Source organism: Lachnellula hyalina (assembly GCF_007821495.1).
Source record: "Lachnellula hyalina strain CBS 185.66 chromosome Unknown contig00034, whole genome shotgun sequence".
NCBI classification, from domain to species: domain Eukaryota; kingdom Fungi; phylum Ascomycota; class Leotiomycetes; order Helotiales; family Lachnaceae; genus Lachnellula; species Lachnellula hyalina.
Genome location: NW_022157148.1, coordinates 168,984 through 191,443, shown reverse-complemented (window position 1 = coordinate 191,443; position 22,460 = coordinate 168,984). Strand labels below are relative to the sequence as shown.

At 47.2% G+C, this 22,460-nt stretch overlaps 7 protein-coding genes across 7 annotated transcripts; 2 read left to right on the top strand and 5 right to left on the bottom strand.

Moving 5' to 3' along the window:
- Positions 1 to 1,097: 1,097 nt before the first annotated feature.
- Positions 1,098 to 2,775, bottom strand: fmo1_0 (Thiol-specific monooxygenase; the record flags this gene model as incomplete). The annotated part of the gene is made up of 4 exons (XM_031148268.1): positions 1,098 to 1,502; positions 1,558 to 1,917; positions 1,979 to 2,582; positions 2,639 to 2,775. The coding sequence occupies 4 exons, from the start codon at positions 2,773 to 2,775 to the stop codon at positions 1,098 to 1,100; spliced, it is 1,506 nt and encodes a 501-aa protein (XP_031007060.1).
- A 789-nt stretch (positions 2,776 to 3,564) lies between these two features.
- ANKRD50_2 (Ankyrin repeat domain-containing protein) lies at positions 3,565 to 7,285 on the bottom strand (the record flags this gene model as incomplete). The annotated part of the gene is made up of 6 exons (XM_031148267.1): positions 3,565 to 6,077; positions 6,177 to 6,512; positions 6,569 to 6,694; positions 6,741 to 6,926; positions 6,984 to 7,192; positions 7,257 to 7,285. The coding sequence occupies 6 exons, from the start codon at positions 7,283 to 7,285 to the stop codon at positions 3,565 to 3,567; spliced, it is 3,399 nt and encodes a 1,132-aa protein (XP_031007050.1).
- Positions 7,286 to 9,814: 2,529 nt separating this feature from the next.
- On the bottom strand, positions 9,815 to 11,308 carry ethA (FAD-containing monooxygenase; the record flags this gene model as incomplete). The annotated part of the gene is made up of 1 exon (XM_031148266.1): positions 9,815 to 11,308. The coding sequence occupies one exon, from the start codon at positions 11,306 to 11,308 to the stop codon at positions 9,815 to 9,817; it is 1,494 nt and encodes a 497-aa protein (XP_031007049.1).
- Positions 11,309 to 12,033: 725 nt separating this feature from the next.
- On the bottom strand, positions 12,034 to 14,105 carry sed4 (Tripeptidyl-peptidase sed4; the record flags this gene model as incomplete). The annotated part of the gene is made up of 3 exons (XM_031148265.1): positions 12,034 to 12,623; positions 12,773 to 13,501; positions 13,631 to 14,105. The coding sequence occupies 3 exons, from the start codon at positions 14,103 to 14,105 to the stop codon at positions 12,034 to 12,036; spliced, it is 1,794 nt and encodes a 597-aa protein (XP_031007022.1).
- Positions 14,106 to 15,218: 1,113 nt separating this feature from the next.
- liz1_10 (Pantothenate transporter) lies at positions 15,219 to 16,884 on the bottom strand (the record flags this gene model as incomplete). The annotated part of the gene is made up of 4 exons (XM_031148264.1): positions 15,219 to 15,632; positions 15,712 to 15,801; positions 15,852 to 16,715; positions 16,765 to 16,884. The coding sequence occupies 4 exons, from the start codon at positions 16,882 to 16,884 to the stop codon at positions 15,219 to 15,221; spliced, it is 1,488 nt and encodes a 495-aa protein (XP_031007021.1).
- Positions 16,885 to 17,503: 619 nt separating this feature from the next.
- LHYA1_G003289 (putative alpha-ketoglutarate-dependent sulfonate dioxygenase) lies at positions 17,504 to 18,697 on the top strand (the record flags this gene model as incomplete). Its single annotated transcript, XM_031148263.1, has 2 exons — positions 17,504 to 17,965; positions 18,014 to 18,697. The coding sequence occupies 2 exons, from the start codon at positions 17,504 to 17,506 to the stop codon at positions 18,695 to 18,697; spliced, it is 1,146 nt and encodes a 381-aa protein (XP_031007025.1).
- A 1,232-nt stretch (positions 18,698 to 19,929) lies between these two features.
- Positions 19,930 to 21,108, top strand: LHYA1_G003288 (uncharacterized protein; the record flags this gene model as incomplete). Its single annotated transcript, XM_031148262.1, has 1 exon — positions 19,930 to 21,108. The coding sequence occupies one exon, from the start codon at positions 19,930 to 19,932 to the stop codon at positions 21,106 to 21,108; it is 1,179 nt and encodes a 392-aa protein (XP_031007026.1).
- Between the last annotated feature and the right edge of the window lie 1,352 nt (positions 21,109 to 22,460).

Here is a 22,460-nt window from a genome sequence, read left to right as displayed (position 1 = left end):
CCCTACTTGACTTGCTTACACTCGCTTAAGTCACGTGACATATAGTCGTCATATTCATTATCCACTCATGGTGTACGTCGCCGAACATCGCTAATAGTGTAGGTAGGGCTTGTATCTAAACTTACACATACCATATAGATACAGAGCGAGCTCCTTGCTAGAAGGAGTAAGGTCGAAGCCAACAAACTTTCAACGAAGGCAGAGGTTAAGAGTAAAGAAACACCCCTTATCCCGGCATATGCATCTGCTGCTGACCAAAATAACACGAAGAGCAGTCCAATAGATGAAAGTCAGGAGACCTCTGTCGCTGGAGTGACAGCTCTTGCATCCTAGCTGGAAGCTGAGGTGGCTCTTTCCATTTCTGAGAAGCAGTACTCTACAGGTGATGGTGCTCAGGAGGGTGCGAAGAAGGAGGTTGAGAGTGGTGGCTAAACAAGGAGGGCGGGCGGAACTGAGTGATTGAGGTCGTCAAGATACCATCCTCATGGTCTGCTAGCTTTCCCTTTTCACACCCTCGTTATTCCAATTCACTAGGATTGTTTGCCCTGTCTTCCCCTCTGCCCCTTCCTCCATCCCTACTTCCATTGGATGAAGGTGATTGTTTGATATATGTACAATATAATTAATCAACAGTCCAAGCAATTCCCTACAAAGTGATACTATATTGTGATGCACTACGGGATAGACAGGATGTGACATTTAATTGCTGATTAACTGCAATTACAAGTTACTCTGCTAATAATTAACTTTCTGTCTGGTTGAAGAGATTGCTAGCCCGTGGGTAGACAATGCGGAGGATTAAACGCTAGATTCTAGGTAAGCCACACTGATATTTTGCGGACTTCTACTGACAATTGTATCTGGATTTCATCTTGAGCACCCTCTTAGTGGCCACCAACTTTACTAGTGTTGAGAAGATTGCAACGGCTGAATTCGGATTGGGTAATTCGTAAACGGAAGGATTTAAACCGGGCGAGGTTTGACACCCGTGGAAAAGGACAAGTCGAGAGCTAGGAACATGAAGATAACATCTAAGAAGCACTACATAGACAAATAAATGAATCTCTACCTAGTCCTAGGAATTATTCTCGCCCATTCTATAACTTCGCACGAATCGGCTTCTCCTCCTCCTCTTTCCTCTCTTTTTCTACGGCCTCCGCAGCTAGTCGTGCTTCCGCAACAGCAGCCGCATCCTTCCATGACTGCAGGCGTTTGTCCAGTGTATCAGAGAATCCACCGAGCCATCCAGGGTTCCATTTTGGCAGAATACGCCCAGGAACTCCAGGGCTCGGGTCTCCAGCAAAGGACCTAAGCGCCTCGAAATATTCCTCAAATCTAGGAGCAAGCTTGTAAAAGGGAACGCCATCACCAGAAATGGCTAAACGGTCCTGCTCCCAACGCTTTTGTACGTCGAGCGATGGCAATGAAGCTCGTCCAGCAAAGAATCGGGAGATTGCCACAGCCTGCCACTCGAAGACACGGAACGTGAAGCCACCTGCAGTCTGTATTATTTGGTTACTATTTGTCTCCGAGATTCCATCAAATGTGAGTGCTTACCCCTCCTATAAATGTGAGCGTTGGATCCGCTTGGTTAAATATATGCAAATAAAGTCCTGGTATCCTCCGATTGACAACCTTGACCGAAGGAAGGAAGGGTAGACTGAAGGTGTAACCAGTGGCAAAGATGATGTGATCTACATCTTCGAGCTTGCTTCCGTCCGAAAAGAAGACTGTTCGATTGCTGGCTGAAACTTGAGTGATGACCGGCTTCCGCACAATTTCAGGGTGGGTGAAGGGGACGTAGCCGAAGACAGGATTTGCTCCTCTGAGTGATGCGTATACCGGAACCTTGACAACACTTAAAATATCGTGGACGATATCAAACGATGATACTGAAGCACCCACAATAACGACTTTCTGAATATGATAAGTTAGTTTCATGAATCAAAATCGACGCGCGGAAATCTAGTTGTCTCACCTTGCCACGATAGTGCTCTGGATTTCGATACTGCTTACTATGCAATACCAATCCTGGGATCTTCTCATTCAACTCAACCAGACCAGGAATGTCCGGTATGAATGGCACATTATAATGTCCCGTTGCAACTACAATTGCATCGAATCTCTCCTGCCACCAAAAGTCCTTTTCGTCTGCTCCCTTGGTTTCTTTGCGAAGCGTCAAAACCCATTCATCCCCAACTTTCTCGGCAAGTTCAACAGTCGTGTTAAATTCAACAAAATCTCTATACCCATTCCGGTTAAAGAGGGCTTCGATCCACTTCCGCACAATTTCACGATGCCGAAATGGTGATTCGGGTCCGAATTGAGCTCGTGATCGCTTGGAGATGATATCTGGGAATGGTTCTTGGGTGAAGCTCATTACGCTTAGTCCGATATTACTTTCGAGATGTTCATGCATAGGCGTGTCTGAGAAGCGGAATTGATGGCTGTTCACTTGGGTGGATTTAGGTGTCTGAGCTGGAAGTTGTGGGGGAATTGGGACTTGGACGTCGCCATTTTGCGGCTGCTTGATGAGCTCTTGAAGCAAGGGTATCTTGGGCTCCAGCTCGGGAGTGAAGACCCTGAGATTATGTATTTAGTAACGTCTGCCATATTGGTTGAGTTGGAATCTATTCACCAAGTACCACCAGCCTGATCTTTCCTCTCGAATACTCGGATAACATCGAAAGCTTGTTCTTTTGCTAGTGCATCAACCGCAATCCCACCTGACGGTCCCGCGCCAATGACGGCAACTCTCCTGATCTTGGTAGCCATTTGAAGAATGGGTGAAAAGCAATGCCGAGAAGAATCTGTACTGTTTTGTGTGGAAAGGATTCCTCGTTCGCGAGCGTCGAACGCGGGGGCTCCTCAAATTAAATAAATATCTGAATTCGCCCAACTCATTCGCGATCACTGACAAGGTCCATTCTCGACATGGTTTTTATTGGGGATTGATTCGATACCTGATATTGAAATCAGCGGATGCATGTATCACACCAAAGTTCTCGTTCATGTCGCCATCTTAGGACCGCAGTATGTCGCCCCATAATTATTGCTTACTGTGCTAACTTGGCTGCGCGGTTGGGCGACCGGGCGACTGCTGGGCAATAAAGGTTCCACTATGCAATCAAATTATTCATACTATCATGGTAGTATTGCCATAGTACTTTTGTGACATTATTACTCGTGATCCATCGTAACTTCAAATCAATCATTAACTCCCAGCAACCCAATTGATCAATTTGTACAACTTCCACAGACTCGAGAAAATCCAAATTCTGCATAGCCAAAAGACAGAATCCAGATACGCTTTGTTGAAATGCCCGCATTGCTTATTATGCTCGTCCGCTTCCCTTTGTAGACGACCACCGACATGAGAAATGATAAATTCGTTTTGGTGGACTTCGAATGGTTCCATAAATGCCGAGGATTTCTGTCTTGATGACAACTTGTCCAACTAGTATAGACCATATATAGCACTCAGTCATGGATAGCAAACAAGCCGTATCAAGGAAGCGTCGAGGAACAAACAACTTGAAAACGAGGACCACAGTGTGCAGTAACTTATTCCTCGACACCCTCGTCGACTACATCTTCCAGCTCGCTGTCGTAATCGCTTTCAGAACTGTAGTCGGAGGAAGAGTTGTCGAAATCATTTGGGCCGTCTTCAAGATTCCCTCTTGGGTGCACTTCGAATACTCTCATCTTGTTCCATTCTTCCAGCGCTCTGTCCCTATGTTTCTGGAGCAGCGAGACAAGCCCCATGTTCGAATATTCGTTTTTGGCGTATTTTAAAGCCCAAACATATCTTTTATTTAAAGGCATGTTACAATCGGCACCAGAATTGATTAACAGCTGTACCATGTCCAGCCCCCCCCCTCGAGCCGCACATTCGAGTGCTGTCCTGCAATAGAACCCCGAGTGTCGAAGTTGAGCATTCACCTCTGCACCTTCAGAGAGGAGAAGCTGAGCAATCTTGATGTGGCCACCCCATGACGCAAGCTGAAGAGCTGTGCCACCCCTATGCGAGCCTGGAGCATTCACCTCTGCACCTTTAGAGAGGAGAAGCTGAGCAATCTTGATGTGGCCAAGCGCTGACGCACGCTGAAGAGCTGTTCCATACCCCCGTGAGCCTGGAGCATTCACCTCTGCACCATGATCCAGCAGCATAATTACTATGTCCAAATTGCCCCGCCAAGAAGCAGCCTGCAGAGCCGTATCACCATTGTTCTCGGCAGCAGGATCATTTACGTTTGCCCCCAAAGTCAGAAGGCGTAGTACCATGTTTTCTTGCGCACTATTATCTCCGCTGGCTGCTATCTGTAACGCAGTACTCCCAAAATTAGTGGCTGGGGGCGGTGCATTGACGTCAGCACCACGACTTATGAAAAGCTCAAAGAGATCCAAGAACCGTAGACTATCAACGTCATCATGGTTGCGATTGCGAAGCAAAAATAGTTGCAATGGAGTGTGGGCGTCCAGGGATGTGAGGTTAACATCTGCGCCTCTGTCTAGCAGCAAAGATACCAAGTCCAAGTCTCTTTGATGGGCAGCAATGTGCAATGCTGTTGGCACGCTATCCTTACGATAGGAAGGGCCTAGTTCCGTCACCCTCGATACCAAGTCAATATCTACCCCAGCATCCAGCAAGATTCCCACGAAATTAATCCTTCCGCGGCAAACCGCTTCGTGGAGAACTGGCTCCAGCGTGTTGATATAATGCTGCTCATCCAAGTTATTGACTTGTCCTACCAAATGTCCGAAAACTTCAGAATTAATATTTTCAGAAGCTATTGCCCAATGTAGAATTGTAGCCCTGGTCCAAAATTCGGGTCTTCTATCATTCCACGAACGTTTATATGTATTATTCCATGGATCATTCCCCTCTTCGTACCAATCGCCATATTCAACAGGCACCATATCGATCTCTGTTCCCATTTGCAGCAGGTGATAGATATTTACGACATCGCCGCGAATAATCGCCTGCACAAGCTGAACTTTCATGTACCGGAGTCTGACTGGATCGTGATGTCTGATCTCATCGATTGCACCTGCGAGCAGCAAACAAGAAACAATTCCAGTTCCATTTTTGTGTGCCCTTGCAGCCTCAAGTGCTGTTGCTCCATAATAGCCAAAGGCAGGAGCGTTGGGGTCAGCGCCAAACTCTGATAAGACTTTAAGTATAGCAAGATTGTCGGTCTCAACTGCTCTTAGCAGTGCCGTACGTGGATACTCGGGGGAATATGTTCCTGGAGCATCGACTGTGGCTCCTAGTTGAAGAAGGAGCTCCACTATGTTTCTAAAGCCAGCATCTACTGCTGCATAGAGAGCTGTCTTTCCGTACGCGCCATGTGCAGGCTCATTGATTGCTGAGCTAGCTTGGAGAAGCAACTCCACCATTTCGATGTACCCTCTAGCAGCAGCAGCCTGAAGTGCTGTTCCAACCATACGAGGACCTCTGAAACTACCAAATGTATAGTATGTCGTACGAAAGTCATGACTATCACCGACTGCATTAACATCTGCGCCATGGTCTAGAAGCAGGCGAAGAAGATTGACTTCACCAGTGGCCACGGCCATTTCTAACAAGGGATCCTCAGGATTGACGTCTGCTCCAACACCCAGCAAATATTGGGTGAGTTCGTAGTCGCCCCTGTAAATCGCAGCCGCAAGTGGGAACCTGGCATACCTATTCCGAAATGGAGCGACTTCCCCACACACATCGGCACCCACGCCCACCAGGAGTCGAGCAATTCCCGTCGAAAACGTGCCTTGAACTAGACTGCGCCTCCATGGCGTGTCACGACCCGACAGATGATATTTGATTTCACCCAGACTCAGGACAAGTTCAACGATTTCGGTATTGCCTGCAAGGATAGCTTTCTTAAGAACCTCATCTGAAGTACGAACAAAGTCCTTTAGTCCAACGTCCAGATCCAACAGATCCGATACGAGGCGAATCGAGCTAATCTTGATACCGTATAAAAACAACGCGCACTGGAATGCCTGAAGAGTTGGAAGTTTCGTTCGTAAAACATTTCCCAGGGCGTCGAAAGGAATGGTCTTGACTATCCAATCTAAAATAATATCAGAAACATATTCTTCAACCAGTCTATTGGAATATAGATAAACCACAATCTCTAGAAGGCAAAGAGCTGCGCTAAGTTGTGGTGGACCTAGTAGGGTCTCCAAGATGAATTGGCGTTCTCCTGAATATCTCTCGGGCATGTTTTCCAACAACATTGGAAGCTTCTCTTGAAGCCGTTTATTGGCATCCAGTTGGTCTTGGTTTCCTGCCTGTGGTATCAACAAATTGGCAAAAGATTTGTAGAAATGACCGATGCCTCTTTGTTTCGAATTTTGTTCCATGGTACCCTCGGACTCGAAATTATCGCAACCGTAATCCAGGCTACATTCAGACTTCGCGATGTCTAACAAAAATAGAGGATCGGAGGGAACTATGGATGGGGATGGGACTTGGTCAAAGAACATGCCCTTAGAAAATGTATCGGCTAGTAGATGTAAGTAAAGCCTGATTTGAAGCTAAATTACTATCCAAACGACTCACCAAGGTTCAAAGACCTAAACAGGTCTTGAAACTCGAAATATGGAAGTTTATCTCCTCCGTTTGCTAATAGACCCGTAGCCGAAAAGACCTGCTGAAAGGATTGTTCCCGCACCGACCGGTGTTGTACTATTATGTTAGGAAGGGTATTAAAGTCCTGCAGTGGATGAAGTACCTGAGATGCGTTGGACCTTGGACCCTGTGGGCTCGATATCTATTTGCAAGCTTCGTTTTCGTTTCATCTGGACCAAAGCAGAGATGCTTGTGGGGTTATGCGATACATCGGTCGTAAAGTTCGCAGAGGGTGTTGAAGGCGGAGTTCGAATTTGAATGTCTGGGATAGGCGGGGGAGTATTTGGAACTGATGTTCTAGAGGTTAGATGGACCCATCATGCAAGCCTATTTATTATGAACTTACCTTGAGCAAGTTGAGAGGATAGTAGGACGTTCCTCGAGATTTCCTTTCTGACTTTTGCGTCAGGAACAAGGACGTTGTTAAGGTAGACCATGCTCTTTCGGCCCTTGTCATGTCGCCGCACGATCGTCTTGTTGATGCTTCGCCATTCGGCGGCAGCGATGTTTTTCCTCCATCCCCAATTCTTGAATTGGGCTACGTATTGGTTCTTGCTATTGGTTTGGTCAGTGTACAACTCCTTCGCCCTTCAAATTGCGCAATTGAAGTGCTACTTACGAAGCTTTGAAGTCATGAAGACTCTTCATTTTTGTCTGAACTTGTTCATACGTCTGATCATCATCTATCCATAGCTTCTTTAGGAAGTCCTGATGGGTTCCCCAAGGCAAAGCCATGCTTTCTTCAGGCTCTTGGTACAAGGAGATTTCAGCAAGATAATAATAGATCAAGAAGGTAGTAACAATAGGTAGATTGATGAAGCTTCAACCGGCACAGGGAATTTATCGTCCGAGACGAAGTTTGTAGAATGATAACAAAGGTCGTTGGGGGGTGGGAAGATAGCAATATAATATAGCCTCGCATACCAAAGCTGAAAACGAAAGCCGTTGGCAGGCGCGATGTCACTCTGTGGTTGCATTTTGTGTCTCGCAATGATTGGCCGATGCCAGAATTTGCGTGCAGACCCCCTAGTTCAGAACGCCCGACTCAGCCTCCAGGCCTGATTCCCCGCATGGGAAGTGGGCTGTGATAGAAATTCGATGATTGGATCTTTCCGAAATATTCCCTGTCGACACAGGACGATTGACTACAGGGTCAGGCTCCTGGGCTCACTCACTCTACATTCGGAGACCTGTAATTGGAGGGTTCCATAATTTGGTAACACAAGGCAAACAATACAAGCGAGTCCTCGAGAATCAGCTCACGGTCGTCAGACTCGGAAGCTATGTTGATTGGATCTTTCCAAAATTTTCCCCGTTAACATAGTAGGGATTGACTACGGGGTCAGGCTTCTGGGCTCACTCTACATCCGGAGACCTGTAATTGGAAGATTCCATGATTTGATAGCACAAGGCGGATACGACAAGCGAGCCTTTAAAGATAATGTCACAAGGAGAGATTTACTACTTATAAACCCAAGTCGACCGCAAGGAAATGAAATGTATGTGTAGCTATCCAAAGGCAAGCACAGAAACGACCGGAAATGACAGTCTCAACGGAAGCACTCGTTGGTATTTTGACTTTAATAGTCACCCTTCCTCCAACGTTCCTGCTAGTTTGGCAATACCTGCAGCGGGGAGCGCTTTCCCAGAGAGGCACGAGTAAGTGAACACGACCACCAGAAATTTTTTCTCTTTCCACCACCACGCTTTTCTCCTGAAGATCCTAATGAAACACCGCTGATCAGGCTGTAGTAGATAACAGAGAGGAACAACTTCCCGGCCTCTTTTCCCCTTTCCATATTTACCATCACCACCAAGTGGTCCTTATGACGGCGCCGAATACAATATGGACGCCCTCAAATCTAAGGTGAGATTAAACCAGCAATTGTATTCTGAACTTGGAACTGACGATGACTTCTCCAGAGAACCGATAGCGAATCAGGAAAATACGCACCGAGACTTTCGACGATAGCTTTGCTAGGAAATCTCCAGCAATAATGGGATAATGAAATGGCATTTGCAGGCGTCCGGAAAGGCACGGAATCTAAACGACTGGATGAGCATCATATACAGAAGGAAAAGAAGGACGTTTGGGTGTTTTGGGCATCTCTGTGAGGTCATGTGACGTGTAAAAGTCTGGCTCTCTCATAAAAGCTCCTTGCTACTTGACGCTTTTCACATAGACTGTGGACTTGGAGTTTCGATGTAGGCACTTGCCGCTGTGAAGTTCAAGGGGATATGATTGCATTTTATATTAATCCCTTACCCCACCACCAAATGTGTAGGATCTAGCTTTACATGTACAACAACTACAAGAAATAACGGCCACGATTTTTATATAGGCATAGTTGCACACTGTGTCTGACAGAAGCAGCCACTAAGCCTATCATGGTAATGTGTGAAGGCAAAGAAGAAAACAAATTGAAAAACACGTGCATGCTAAAAGCATCGAGCTACCGAGACAAATAAAACAATACACATACAAGCAAGCAGAATATCAACGAGGAAACGGTCGTTAAACATAGATGTACTACTCGATAATCAGCTAGTAAATAAATTGAAGAGTAAAAAGTGAATCATGTGACTATCGGATCACATGCTTTATAATAGGAAGATACCACCAGAACAAACGAATGGAAAGCAATGTCAATGTCTCCCCGCCATATTATTGCGTGAGTAAGAAAATGCAAATGAAAAGCCACGAGCCAGGCATTACTGCTTGAAAAATCCAAGACTTTACTCCTAGAATTTTCTTCAAATAAGGCAAATATAAAGGGTATTTTTACACGAAGATAGTACCTTATATACCGTACTTTCTACCCACTTTCTTACATATAGGAAAGAGGTATATTCTGATAATAGTAAAACGAAGTTCAGTAGAATGATTACAATAACGTTACAATCCAAGATCCAGACCACTAGTGCCACTGTTCGCCCCACGATGCACTAGCAAGGGACGAAGACAAGATGTTAAAAGGAGAAAAACAATAGAAAATGCGGTTACATGATTATTATTACACTTCTATATACTCATCTCACTCCTCTACGAAGTATCAATGCACAAACCCAAAATATACACTAAGACTTCAAAAACAAAACCAAAAACACAACGCTCCAAGCCTCCAAACGCCTCTCATCACAATCGCAAACCGCGTATCTACAAACACACCTCATCAATTAATTAACCTTCTTACTCGCCGCATCAGCAGCAGAAGTAAACTCCAAGCCCCTCGTCAAATTCCCATACGACGCGGCCCAAAGATCAACAAAATAATTACTCCTCGGCAACCAAGGCTTCTTATCCCCCGCACTCGGCAAATCCCCCTTTGCTTTCTCCACATACGTACTATTCAAATTGAGCAAATTTTGCTTCTTCATCCCCACATCCCCAACCCTCGGCATAGCGCTACTAAAACCATTCTTGCGCATGTATTTTAGTAATCGTATAACGAGTTTCGCGGCCGCGTCCGCGCCTAGCGTCCAAGATGCATTCGCGTACCCAATCACGAGAGCTGCGTTGGGGACGTCGGACAGCATGGTGGAATTCCAGGCGAATGTCGAGGGGAGAGACAGCGGGGTGCCGTCGCGGGAGAGGGTAGCCCCGCCGGCGAGTTGCATTTTCAGGCCGGTGGCTGTGATGATTATGTCTGCGTCGATGACCTTGCCTCCCACCGTCTCAATCCCAGTCTCCGTAACCCGCTCAATAGTATCCGTCACCACATCCGAACTCCCGTTGCGAAGCGATTCATAGAAATCTCCATCGGGACAGACGCATAGACGCTGTTCCCAGGGATTGTATCGCGGGTTGAAGTCGGGGTCGATGGACATTGAGGGTGGGAGTTCGGCTTTCACGCGCTTGTGGATTATTCTCCGCGCGGCTTCTGGGAAGGCGCTGCAGAATTTGGAAAAAAGGAAGGGTAGGACAAGGAATCTGTAGCGCACGATACGGCTTGCGATCCAGCTGGGGAAGACTTTGCGGAGAAATGTTCCTACAGGGTCGACAGATGGTCTGCTTAGGATGTATGTTGGGGATCGTTGAAGCATCGTTACATGCTTGGCGGTTTGGGCGAGGATTGGGAGGAGGGTGACTGCAGTTGCCCCGCTCCCGATGATTACGATCTTCTTGGAATCCACGATGAGGTCTTCTGGCCAGAACTGAGGGTGTATTCTTGTGCCTTTGAAGTTCTCGATTCCGGGTATGGTGGTCTTCAGCGGCTCATTATAATCGTAGTAGCCAGTACTAAAGATAATGAAACGAGCTTTGTACAGCTTCTCCTCTCCATTACTATCAACCAACATGTTCCAGTTCTGCTCTTCGGTAGACCAGTCTGCAGAAAGCATCTTGTTCCCAAATCTAATCTTCTTATCAATGCCGAACTCCTCAGCGGATTCTCGAATGTAATTCCGTATCGCCTCTCCCGCGGCAATCGCTCTGTGTTCCGTCCATGGACGCCATGGGAATCCGAATGTGTGCAGGTCTGAATCCGATCGAATGCCTGGGTAGCGAAAAAGATCCCACGTCCCCCCAATTGCGTCGCGGGACTCGAGGACTGTGTAGCTGTATCCCGGAAGCTCAGTCTGGATTCGATATGCAGAATTGATGCCAGAGAGACCGGCGCCAACGATCATGACATCGAAGCTCTCGCTGGCAGATCTAGCTATAGAGCCCATTTTGTTGCAGCAGCAGCAAATGATGTGGGATGTTTACTTGGAAAGACTTCAAGACCAAGAATAACAATACGATAATAATATCAACTTGTCGCAAGAAAGAAAATAGAAAGGACGTGCTCAGTATCTATACCCAAGACTCCAAAAAGCTACCGTAGTCGTACCTTAGTTAAAGAGAGTTCGAATAGCGGAGAGGCCTCGGTTCTTCATCAAAAGAGGGTTTCAATTCACGGCGCCAAGGGAAATAATGATAGGCAAGTCGCGATAGGGATGATGGTGAACTTTCTTCAGCTACTCAAGGACACGTTAACACGCCACCGCGTATTAAGCCGAGGCTTACGATGGGAGCCCCACTAGACTCGGTAGGGAATGGAGATTGCTTCGGATTTAGCTGAAGCTTCCCCTTACTTGAAAAGGTTAATCTTCACTAGAAGAAATATTCGTGCGTGAAGGTATCCGTAAAACATGTAAAGAACTCTGGATGAAGGAATGAAAGCGGCACTATATTTTCGTCAGATTCTTGAATTCACATAAGTATCAATCCACTACTCCCAATCCGGATACAGACACGTGACCAAACACTTCTCACTTTAGATATCAGCTATCTCAATAGGGCTAATTGGTCATTGATGGTGTTGCGGAGTTGTATTGATTCCTACTTTAGTGACCGCTACGGGGTTCTAGGGTTTCTTCATCTCTTATTATTATAGAAGCGTCGCCCTTCTCATCTAAAATTTTAACACCAGCTCCTTCAATTTCTGAAAATTAGGGGTTCCGAGTCCAGTTACAGGATCCCACCCTACAGTCGAATTCCAACTCGCATACGGAATAATACTGGCACCCGGTACAGACGCTCCAGTCTGTCCGTTGATGCCAGTGCAACCAACTGATCCACCTCCAGTGATGTCATTCAAGGTCTTAACACCAATGTCATATAAAAGGGGGTTGATGAAGCCTAGAGTGTTTTTGCCAGCACGAAGACGGGCATCATTCAGGAGACCAATAATGCCTGCTACGACAGGAGCAGCGGCGGAAGTTCCACCTGATGGCGAAGGCGTACCATCGTAGATGACTTGGTAATCGGGGGTTAAAGAGTGAGCCGAGATATCAGGGAAACCGCGGCCTTTAAAGTTTGTAAACGGCTGGTAGTAACTCTTGGTCGCGTTCGATATGTGGTTGTTGAGGTAGTCCTGGACAGCACCTTCCTGATACCATGCCCTCGAGAAGTAGTTGCTGAAGCCGCCGGAGCCGGCAACCCAAGCCACTTCTGGAGTCACAGCTTGTGTGCCTCCGACTGAGAGGAGATAAGGACAGGTACCTATACGTCAAGATCTCGAAGTCAGTATTGTTGATATAGTAGATTTGGGAGCCAGAATAATATTCTACGAAAATTGAGACAATATTTCTGGAGTCGACTCCGCTCTTCAGATAACCAAGCCATAGAAAATTTCCGAGAAAACGACATACCTGGGAATGTAGGCGTGAATTGTGGAGTCTTCTTTCCATCGTTAGACTGGCAAGGGGACCCTACACCAGTATCGCCGGAAGATTCGAGAACAGTGATACCACGCAGACCGAGCATGCCGATCATGTTGCAGGTACGGATTGCGTATGATTTTGGAACTGTCTGCTCATCATCACCGTAGGAGTTAGAGATGACCTGAGGAAGTTCGCTATTCTTTTGCTTGAGCAGGTATTGATAGTAAGGGATGTAGGGTTCATTCTCGTTATCTGCTGCTGTGGGTTCATCCAAATTAGGAATAAATGGAGGTGAACCACCTGTAATGAATTCCACGACTGGTAGAGGATGGCTAACACCAATGATGTTCTGTACGTCAAGGTCAGCTTCGCCGATTTGTGCCGTTGTCGTATTTTGATCGTTTGTTGCGTTATTGATGAGAATCACCGAAAAGTTCTGTGTGGGGATGTTGTAGAGCTTCTCATATGCGAAGAGGTCTGCGTAGAGAGCAGACTGGTTCAAGAAGCTGCCGAATCCAACCACACTTCCTGAATTCGCATCCGGGGTGTAATTTCCCACACTGTATAGTTCCTTGATACATGATGGAGTGATTGATGTCTGGCAGGAAGCTGCAATATCGCGCTTGCTAGGCGCATCCTTCTTCGTCTTTGTGAATTCCGGCCTAGGGTATCTCGGCATGCTAGCAACGGTCTTCCCTAGATACGTGGTTGGCGTGACTAATCGTGGTCAGTGTTACACGTTCGAAGGGTGGAAGGTGGGGTATTTCGGGAGTCTGCAGGTTTGTGCCAGGAGAAGCATCACGCCTTGACAGCAGATTGCATCCAGAGAGGTATTGGACCACTTACTCAAGTCCACGTAGGAGCCAATATCATCAGGAACAGAATACTGCGTCGTTCGTATCTTCTGAACACCACTGTTCGAGTAGGTCTTGAAAGTTGTGTTGAGCAGCTCATTAGCCTTTGATACGGTCGTAGCAAACGTGACCCAATGCCCATCACTATGTACCTGGCCGACACCAGCATTCGTAAGCCACGATTGGACTGCCGTATTTGCCTCTTCGGTAGGGGCGAAGAGAGAGTTCACATCGTCGACGTCGAGATGCTGTCCGTACTCGGCATTCCCTGGCGTTGAAACAGCGAGCAATTTGGATTCCAATTGATCGATATTTTGTTGTGCCAGACCAATTGACAAAGTCAAGATTTGATCGTCGGCTGGTGTTGCGACTTCACTCCATCCAAGGGGAAGGGCAACAAGTTGCTCGTGGACAGCAGCGAGGGTGGGAGACAGCAATGCTGCGAATACTGCGATCTTGGAAAGCATGCTGAGGCTCGCCGAAGTACTGAGAAGGAAATTGATGCTCGACAAGAGTGAGGAGGGGAAAAGAGTAGACAGGGAGGCAGAGCTCCTATATAGGTATAAAAGGATAACTCGAGTCTGGTGGAATTGGAAGTCTGCTTGTCCCGCACGAGCTTCCCATCTTGTCAGTTGCCGTATCTTGGACCTGCATATTCAGAGCAGTGGCAGGGATGATCAAGAAAATGCGATATGCGCATCCCTTTCTGAGTGGTCGTAATCTTGTAAATGCATGTTTAATTATTTCCGCCAGCTGCACCCTGTGGTCAAAGCTTGTTCATCCTACCGCCACTTGCCTATTCAGGCCTAGTTGAGGTCGTACCTGGTGGTTCAACATGCAACGCGCCTGCCTGTTTGTATATTTGATTGGTAACGGGATCTGGAAGTACTGTTTCCGAAGGGGTGAAGTCGAAAACTTTATTTGGTAGAACATGGATCAGGATATTGGTTCTGACAACAGTGAGCATCAATGACGATGTGAAGAACGAACAAAAAATAGAACGGAAAATACTGAGTTGGATGAGATGTCAGGAAATGTGAGGCATATCCAAGAAATGGATTTCTGGCCAACTCTTTTGAATACCTCTATTCCTTTGGAGTCGGTTCTGGTTCTACGTGTATTCTTTGGGATGGGCATGTCCCCTTGGTTTATTCCTGGTGCGGTCAGGTTAATAATTCTCGGTTACTCTTTCGCAGTTCCCCGACCCAGCCCATTGTCACCCCTAACCCAGATGCAGTCATCATCTCGTGGAGACTTTGGGGCCATGGGCGGGATTGTCCTATGCAGACTCTTTCGGAAAACATTCGAATATCCCACGTCAAATAGAAGTTTGAAGAAAACCCCTCGATCGATTCGACAGCCCTCTTCTACCAGCAAAGACTTCAGCCTTCCATCCTCCAAGTTCGAAGCATCTTTCTCACCTAGGGTTCTTAGACTCTAAACCATCTCTCCAGGCTTTGCCAAATTGCAAGGGCTATACCTATAATCCAAAGGAATCGAGCTCGAAGCTTGATATGTCCCGACAGAAGCGTTCGCCCTATCATCCCAAACACTGCAAAACAGACAAGCCCGATCAAAGCTCAGTGGCCATCTCCCTCTCCACCACCCCCACCCAGACTCTCTCTCTCACTCTCCCTCCCCTTCTCCTTCTTCCTCCTCCCCTCCCACCTCTGCAGCCACCAAACCAACCCCGTAATACCGAACTGCGCAACAAATGCACACGTCGAAAAGATAAAGCCCCTTTTGAACCGCGGCGCCTGTTTCGCTGGGTACGTCAACAGTGGTAACCACGTATGAAACGCATATCCAGCCGCATTCATGATCCCCAACACCAGCGCGCGTTCCTCGGCATCGTTGCCGCAGATTTCGTTGGCCCAAGACATGGAGAGCGGACCGTAGGGAACGGCGATGCGGGCGGCGAAGTAGGAGAACCATTTTAGACCTTTGGGGACATTCCAGATTGCTAGGAACAGGTTGGAGAGGAAGCCGAAGAACTGGGAGATTGTTAGTAATCGGGGGAGAATATGGCAGGGGAACTGATTAAGGGAGACGTGCAGTTGAAATTGTCATGACGATGGGACGGTTGCGGAGGAAGTCACTGAGGATAGCGAAGCCAACAGTACATACGAGCTGTACGGCGCTTTGGCCTGTTGGGATGACGTTCTGTGCTGCTTTCAGTAAGTGATATCAGCAAGCAGTTAGAGGTAACTTACGATTTTGGTAATAGGCCACTTATTGGCTTTCAACCAAAGTGCTAGTGGTGAAATACTAGACGAAGGCCCAATATTGATAAATATAATGTAAAGAATAGTCAGAGCCCAGACGTGCCACCTGGTAAAAACTCTTTTCAAAATCGACCACCCCAACTTTTTTCTCGGCGCACGTCCAACATCATCCATCCTTTCCCTCGCCAAGCCTGCATCGTCCTTGGTCAAGTAGAATGCTCTGGTGTTTTCAGGTAAGTCTGGAATCAGAAAGAAGCCTGCGAGACAAATGGGAGCACTAATAATCCCATCCATGATGAACAGCCACTGCCATCCTGCCTTACCACCTGTGCCGTTCAATCCCTTATATACCGCCGCCTGCAGATACCCCGAGAACATGCCCGCTGCAGCAGACGATGCATGAAAGAGACCAGCTCGCTTTCCGAGCTCATTAGGTTTATACCAGGATCCAATGAGGAAATGAGCTGCAGGGTAGAATATGCTTTCGACGAGACCGACGAAGAAACGTATTACGATGACATGCTTTGAAGTCGAAGCCGCCGCCAGACAAAATGTAAGTATCGTCCAAACTAGTTCGCAGGACGGTATCCAAATTGATGGTCTTACTTTCGTAAGGATGAGTTGAGATGGGAGTTGGCCAACAACATAGCCGGTCGTCCACGCGATGTCAATGAGGTTTATTTCATTGGCGTTCATTTGAAGGTCCTCCTTCATTCCACTAACATAGGCATTGCTGATGTTTGTCTGGTCCAAATTCTTGATGAAGTATCCAAGAGATAGAATGGTCAATAGAGAGAGGTCGAGTTTTTGAAGGAACTTTCGCTCTACGTGTGTTCTGTTTGGGTCGTAGTCCTATGTTCTGGTTAACGTCGAGTTCCTGATATGACTTGGGTATTGTTACCCAAATATATGACCACCATGGTGCCTTATGTTTGACACTTGGCTCTGAAGTGATGGATTCGGAATCCGATGGACCAAGTGTTGTATTCACGGCTCCATAACGAGACTTGTCATCGGACATTCTGACGAGCATCAAAATACTCATCTGTTGGAAGCCGACTGATAAAATTTCTTTGAGTAGTCAAACATAAACCCGGATCTAGTCTGCCTGGCCGCATTGCTGCAGCAAAAAGGCGTATTGATCAGCTGAAATTATGTTGTGCTACAAAGGGTTCATGATGCCACTAGGCGATGCAACAAATGAGAGTGATGGAGGGATGACATCAAGGGTGCCAGATAAGATAGCAGGATAAGAGGGCTCCTTTGGGCAGCCAAGTAGCGAAATGCTTTGTAATCACTTGAAACACATACGAGGTTGCGATCGTTGAAGGTTGTGGGTGTTGTCGTCACATCTGTAGAAAGCACCTCATCGACCACGTCTGCGGCAGCTGATTGGCCGAAGCTCTAGGCAGCTCAGACTCCTCCACCACGACTACAAGAGATCGCCATTTTACCCCTCATTCTTGTGCGCTCAACGGTCAGCACGCGTTGGATTAGAAATCGAATATATCGTACCATCATCCTGATCGCGAGAGGATACAAAAAGAAAACGAATCCCACATGAACATCTTACATTACACTTTCAGCAAGTACAACTCTTCCCCGGCATATCTTCTTCAGTAAACCAAATACAAAGAAAAATGGCCCCTTCAGCAATTGACTTGCCCCTGCCAATCGATTCTCGGATCAAAGATGTTGTGATTCAAAAGAAAGATACACTCCCTCTACCAGCCGCGGCGCGAGCTCGTCTTGAGAAGGCAGGCATCGATCTCAGCAATGGATACCCAGAGCGTCCAGCCAAGCCGTTGTTCCTTGATGATGCCTACAACATCAGAAATGAGGACCGCGAGCACGTTGAGGCTGGAGCCCGAGCCGATAAATCCAAAAGTGCTCTGTTTTCAGCAGCAAAAGAGGTCATCGACTTGACCCGCCATATCGGCACAGAAATCGTAGGTCTCCAGCTGAAGGATCTTACTTCTCAGCAACGAGACGAGTTGGGATTGCTCATCTCAGAGAGATCAGTTGTGTTCTTCAGAGATCAGGATATTACTCCTCAACAGCAGAAAAGTTTGGGAGAGCATTATGGAGAGATTGAAATCCATGTAAGTAAAAGTGACATTGGAGAGCGATGCGGTACTGATGTCTCCTAGCCTCAAGTTCCGCACGTACCTGGCGTTCCTGGAGTGACTATCATCTGGCCTGCACTTCAAGCTCAAGAGAGACCAGCCTCTTTCAGACAGCCAGGAGGTGCATCAAGATGGCACACTGATCTCGTACACGAAAAGCACCCGGCGGGCATTACACACTTGCATAACGACACTATTCCCTCGATCGGCGGCGATACGTTGTGGGCCAGCGGTTACGCCGCGTACTCAAAATTGAGTCCAGACTTCCGAAAGATCATCGATGGAAAGCAAGCCATCTATGTGAGCGCTCACACATACCTCGACCGCAATGACCCGAACGCGGGCCCAAAACACATTGAACGCATCCACCCTATTGTCCGCGTCCATCCAGCTACTGGTTGGAAGTCTCTCTTCGTGAATAGAGCTATGACCAAGTCCATCGTTGGGCTTGACAAGGCTGAGAGCGACTTGATTCTCAATTATTTATACGATGTGTATGAGAAGAACGTCGACATTCAGGTCCGATTCAAGTGGACGCCAAAAACTTCGGCGCTCTGGGATAATAGAATAACCATACACAACGCATCTTGGGATTATGAGGGTTCCGAACCAAGACACGGCACTCGTGTGACCTCGTTGGCCGAGAAGCCCTTTTTCGATCCGGAGCCTCCTACCAGGCGAGAGGCGTTGGGACTCAAGGACGATTGATTTGATATTAAGCTGGCGGTGGGGAGCCTAAATGGCTGAAGGTTTTGATGACCTTCATGAATTGATATTAACAAATGGGATAATAATCGGAACAATAATCATGACGACAACCTGTTGGCAGGATCCGAAAAATACAAAATGATGTGCACACGTGATTAGGAGACTATTCCGTATATGGCTCGCACCCCTAATTGTGAAAGATCATAGATGACGTTGGATTGAGATTCCTTGAACGCAATTCAGCAGGTCAAATGTAGACGGGCAAGATTATTAATAACTCGAAACCTGAATCATTTTCTCCAATGTATATTGTCTGTGGGTGATTAACCCAGCTTATACAATTGCGGTAGGGGCAGAAGCACAGTGACAGAAGTCTAGACGATGTTTCGGTGACTTATTGAAGGTCAATGACTGCAATCCCGCATTCAATTTTCGAGGATTATCTCAGCCTTGCAGTATCGATCTCACAGTCGGCGCACCCGCTGACCACCTCTAAAAATCAAGACAAGGGCATCTCGCCGGAAACAAAGAACTATACTTAACTCTAATACGTTGGGGCACGCGTATGACCATGTTCATGCTTTGAGTAGAGAGAGGGAGGTTGGAGTACTCGAAAGGTTGGAGTAGTACTCGGGAGGTTGGGTGTCGATGTCCATCTAAAAACCAAAGACTCGGTTGGGCACTCGGCCTGAACTGTAACCCTGTAAGGATCTGTTCTAGAAGAGGGTCTAACGTTGTTTTTAAAATCCAACACGCCACCAAACAGTCTCACACCGACCCACGCACTGCAAGACAACTCAGTGAGTATACGATGTACCTCCGTATCCTCTTTTACGATTTCAATGGTCAAGTTTTCCGGATCGCCAAAACCGCCCGACCTCCCTAGATGCATCGCTTAGCTTATCACACCAATTGCAACTGGAGGAGAGAAAAGTGTTCCGATAGCGTTGACGTGCAGCAAGCTTCAATACGAGAATTGCGCCCCCGATTTAAAGTTTAGGAAAGGCCTCAAATTATATATATTGACGATAAAGGCTGTCGTCCGGACAGCCTGGCTTCTGGAAAACACATAATGTTGGCATTGTGAAATTGTTTGTGTTTGCCTGGACGAAGAACACCAAGCTCACCACAAACGGCAACGCACAAACATTGAATACCGAGCATTCGTTGGCCGTGGCATTGATTGCTTTGGCTCTTTCTGACACGACCTGGTGGACCAAAACGAAAACGAGATGGCGTTTCTACTATACATGCTGGGCATGGCGCACCACCAAACCTCAGATATCCCAACCACCTCGATGCAACAAAATAAAGAGCGCAGGAGGCTACAAAAACCACCTCGAGCCTTCCGTCCCTGTAAAGACATTTTCGATGTTGTAAAGGCTCAATCCTGCCTCACACTCACAGACAACGGTGATGACGTTCTGACCGACCAGGGGCACAGTCAGCTCCAGAAAACCGGAAGTACGAGTACGAGCGAGGTCTCTTTTCAACATCTAGCTATACCCAACAATGTCCTCGAAATCCATCCTTCAAATCATTCAAACGAAGCGCTCAGCCATTATTCCGGAGACGAAATGGACGCTGGCGACTGCAAACGTCGAAGATGCAAAACCCCAGTCTTGTATGTTGGGCAGCTGGAATCCGAGCCCCTAGAAATCGATGTCGACCCCGCCAAATGCTACGCCGACCAGTATCGCGCCGAATTACCACCCCGCGTCTACACGCCCTCGATTGCACCTCAGCTCGCGAACCCACGAAGAAGGCTTCGGAAAGTCAAAAGCCAGCTGAGTCTACGAGATACCATCAAAGCGCACGCACGATCCAATTCCTCCATTTCGAGTTGCGAGACTCTCGTGGGCTTAGATTCGCCTCAATCACCAGCTTCAACACTCCCAACCTCGCCAACAAAAAGCTATTTTGAGATCGAGAAGCTCCATTTAGTGGATAAACCATACATGCGCATCCTCCCGCCTGATTCGCAGGCCTGGAACGCAGATGCAGATGCAGTCCCTGAACCGGACGATGACATCGCGCTTCAAATGTGCACGACCCTTTTATCCAATGAACTCGCGACAGTGCTTTCCAAGCAACATACGAGGGAACAGCAAGACCGGACATCCGGATTGCAACTCCTGCTCATGATTGAAGCCTACGAAGCCATGCAGCAGCAAGTTCGACAAGATCTCTACGAATCGCAATTCACGGGTCAGACATGTCAATTGAAAGGGCTTGACAGCATCCTAGACCACTGGGTTGATACGCTGTATGCAATGTATGAGCAGACACAGAAGACCGAGTGCGAGAAAATCGACGAGGCTGTTGAGATTGAACAGGAGGTGGATGACTGGCCATTGCGGCAATCTGTAATGTCGCCGGCTCCATACATCAACCAAAGAGGCTGGTTCTGAAGCAATACGAGGAGGTTATTGAATATTTTCGCAGCTTGGCGTGGTGGGAATACGAAGAAACGAGGACCCCTCACCGAGTAGGGAGCCAATGAAGAGGAGGTGTGGTTGGGCCGTTCCGGACAACCCCACTCCCACTTACTGAAAGAGGAGCGTCACATGATGTTTACATGCATTACGAAATATTGCTTCTGCTTGTTACAGAAGCGGCCGATGATCCCGGGCCCGGCCGGGCCCGGTTTAAACATCGGACTCGGCTCTCGGCGTCGTTGGCATTGTTTTTCTGGCAGACAGGTTCAGGATACCATCTTGTAATGACGAACAAACTACTTAATGATATTAATGATAATAACGACATATTACCACATTACCTATTCAGCCTCTTGCCGTGTATACTCGAGTATGTGATTTTGTGAAGAAGTTTATGTCGTCAGACAAGGACGCGGACAAGAACGGACTGTGCACGACGAGAGGTAGGGAAGTCTGGGTGCTGTGTCTATATCCTTATCACGTGCCTAACAAGTATCTATCATAGATAGAGCGACTGACCTATCAAATCACGCATCACCTCTTCGAAACCGTTCAAGCAACAGCCATGGATTCCTAGGACATCGAAGTCATAGTAGCATCCTCGATGTCTCTCAAGTGGTGTGACTTTCAAAGAACTTCACCGTAGCAGCATTCGCAACACTTTTCAAGCCATCAGCAGAGCTCGAACTTGTTTCCCCGGCGGAAGAGCCTCAATCACAGGTTACTACCTAGGTATTTAACGATGCTAAGTATACTGGAGAGACGTTACCTTGGGTCAACGCATGTATATCACGTGATGTACCTCAAATCCTTCTGGAGTATGCAAGGCAGCCAGTAGCGGTTGCCTTTGCGGTCGTGAGGACTTATATGGCCATTGCGATGACTTGAAGATGTAGATGCGTAAGAATTCTTCTAGGGAGAGGGACTGAGGGGGTGAGGGAGGTCGCAGTTATCGAAGTAGGTAATGCTGGTACAAGTAAATGTCCGATACACATCCAAGAAGTGATAAATGTAACTGAAGCAGTATTAGCAGGAGCTTTCTTCAGGGGCAACAATGTTTGCGGATCTGGTATGGCCGCCATGGACTCACTGGACGCAGGGGTTTGTGTTATTCGCCTTCACACTGCCACGAGTTTTCTGGTCGTCTTTATTTTCGATGAATGAACATAATAATGCCGCTGAAGGTTCCAAGTTGACTTTTGAACTTTGTAGGAAGAGTATTTTTTTCGTACTTAATAGTCGGTCTTCCTACTTAGCTCCCTTCGGTCTATTTCGTCCCGGGCAAGATGAACTTCCCGTAGGAGTGATCTTCTATGACAGCTCTT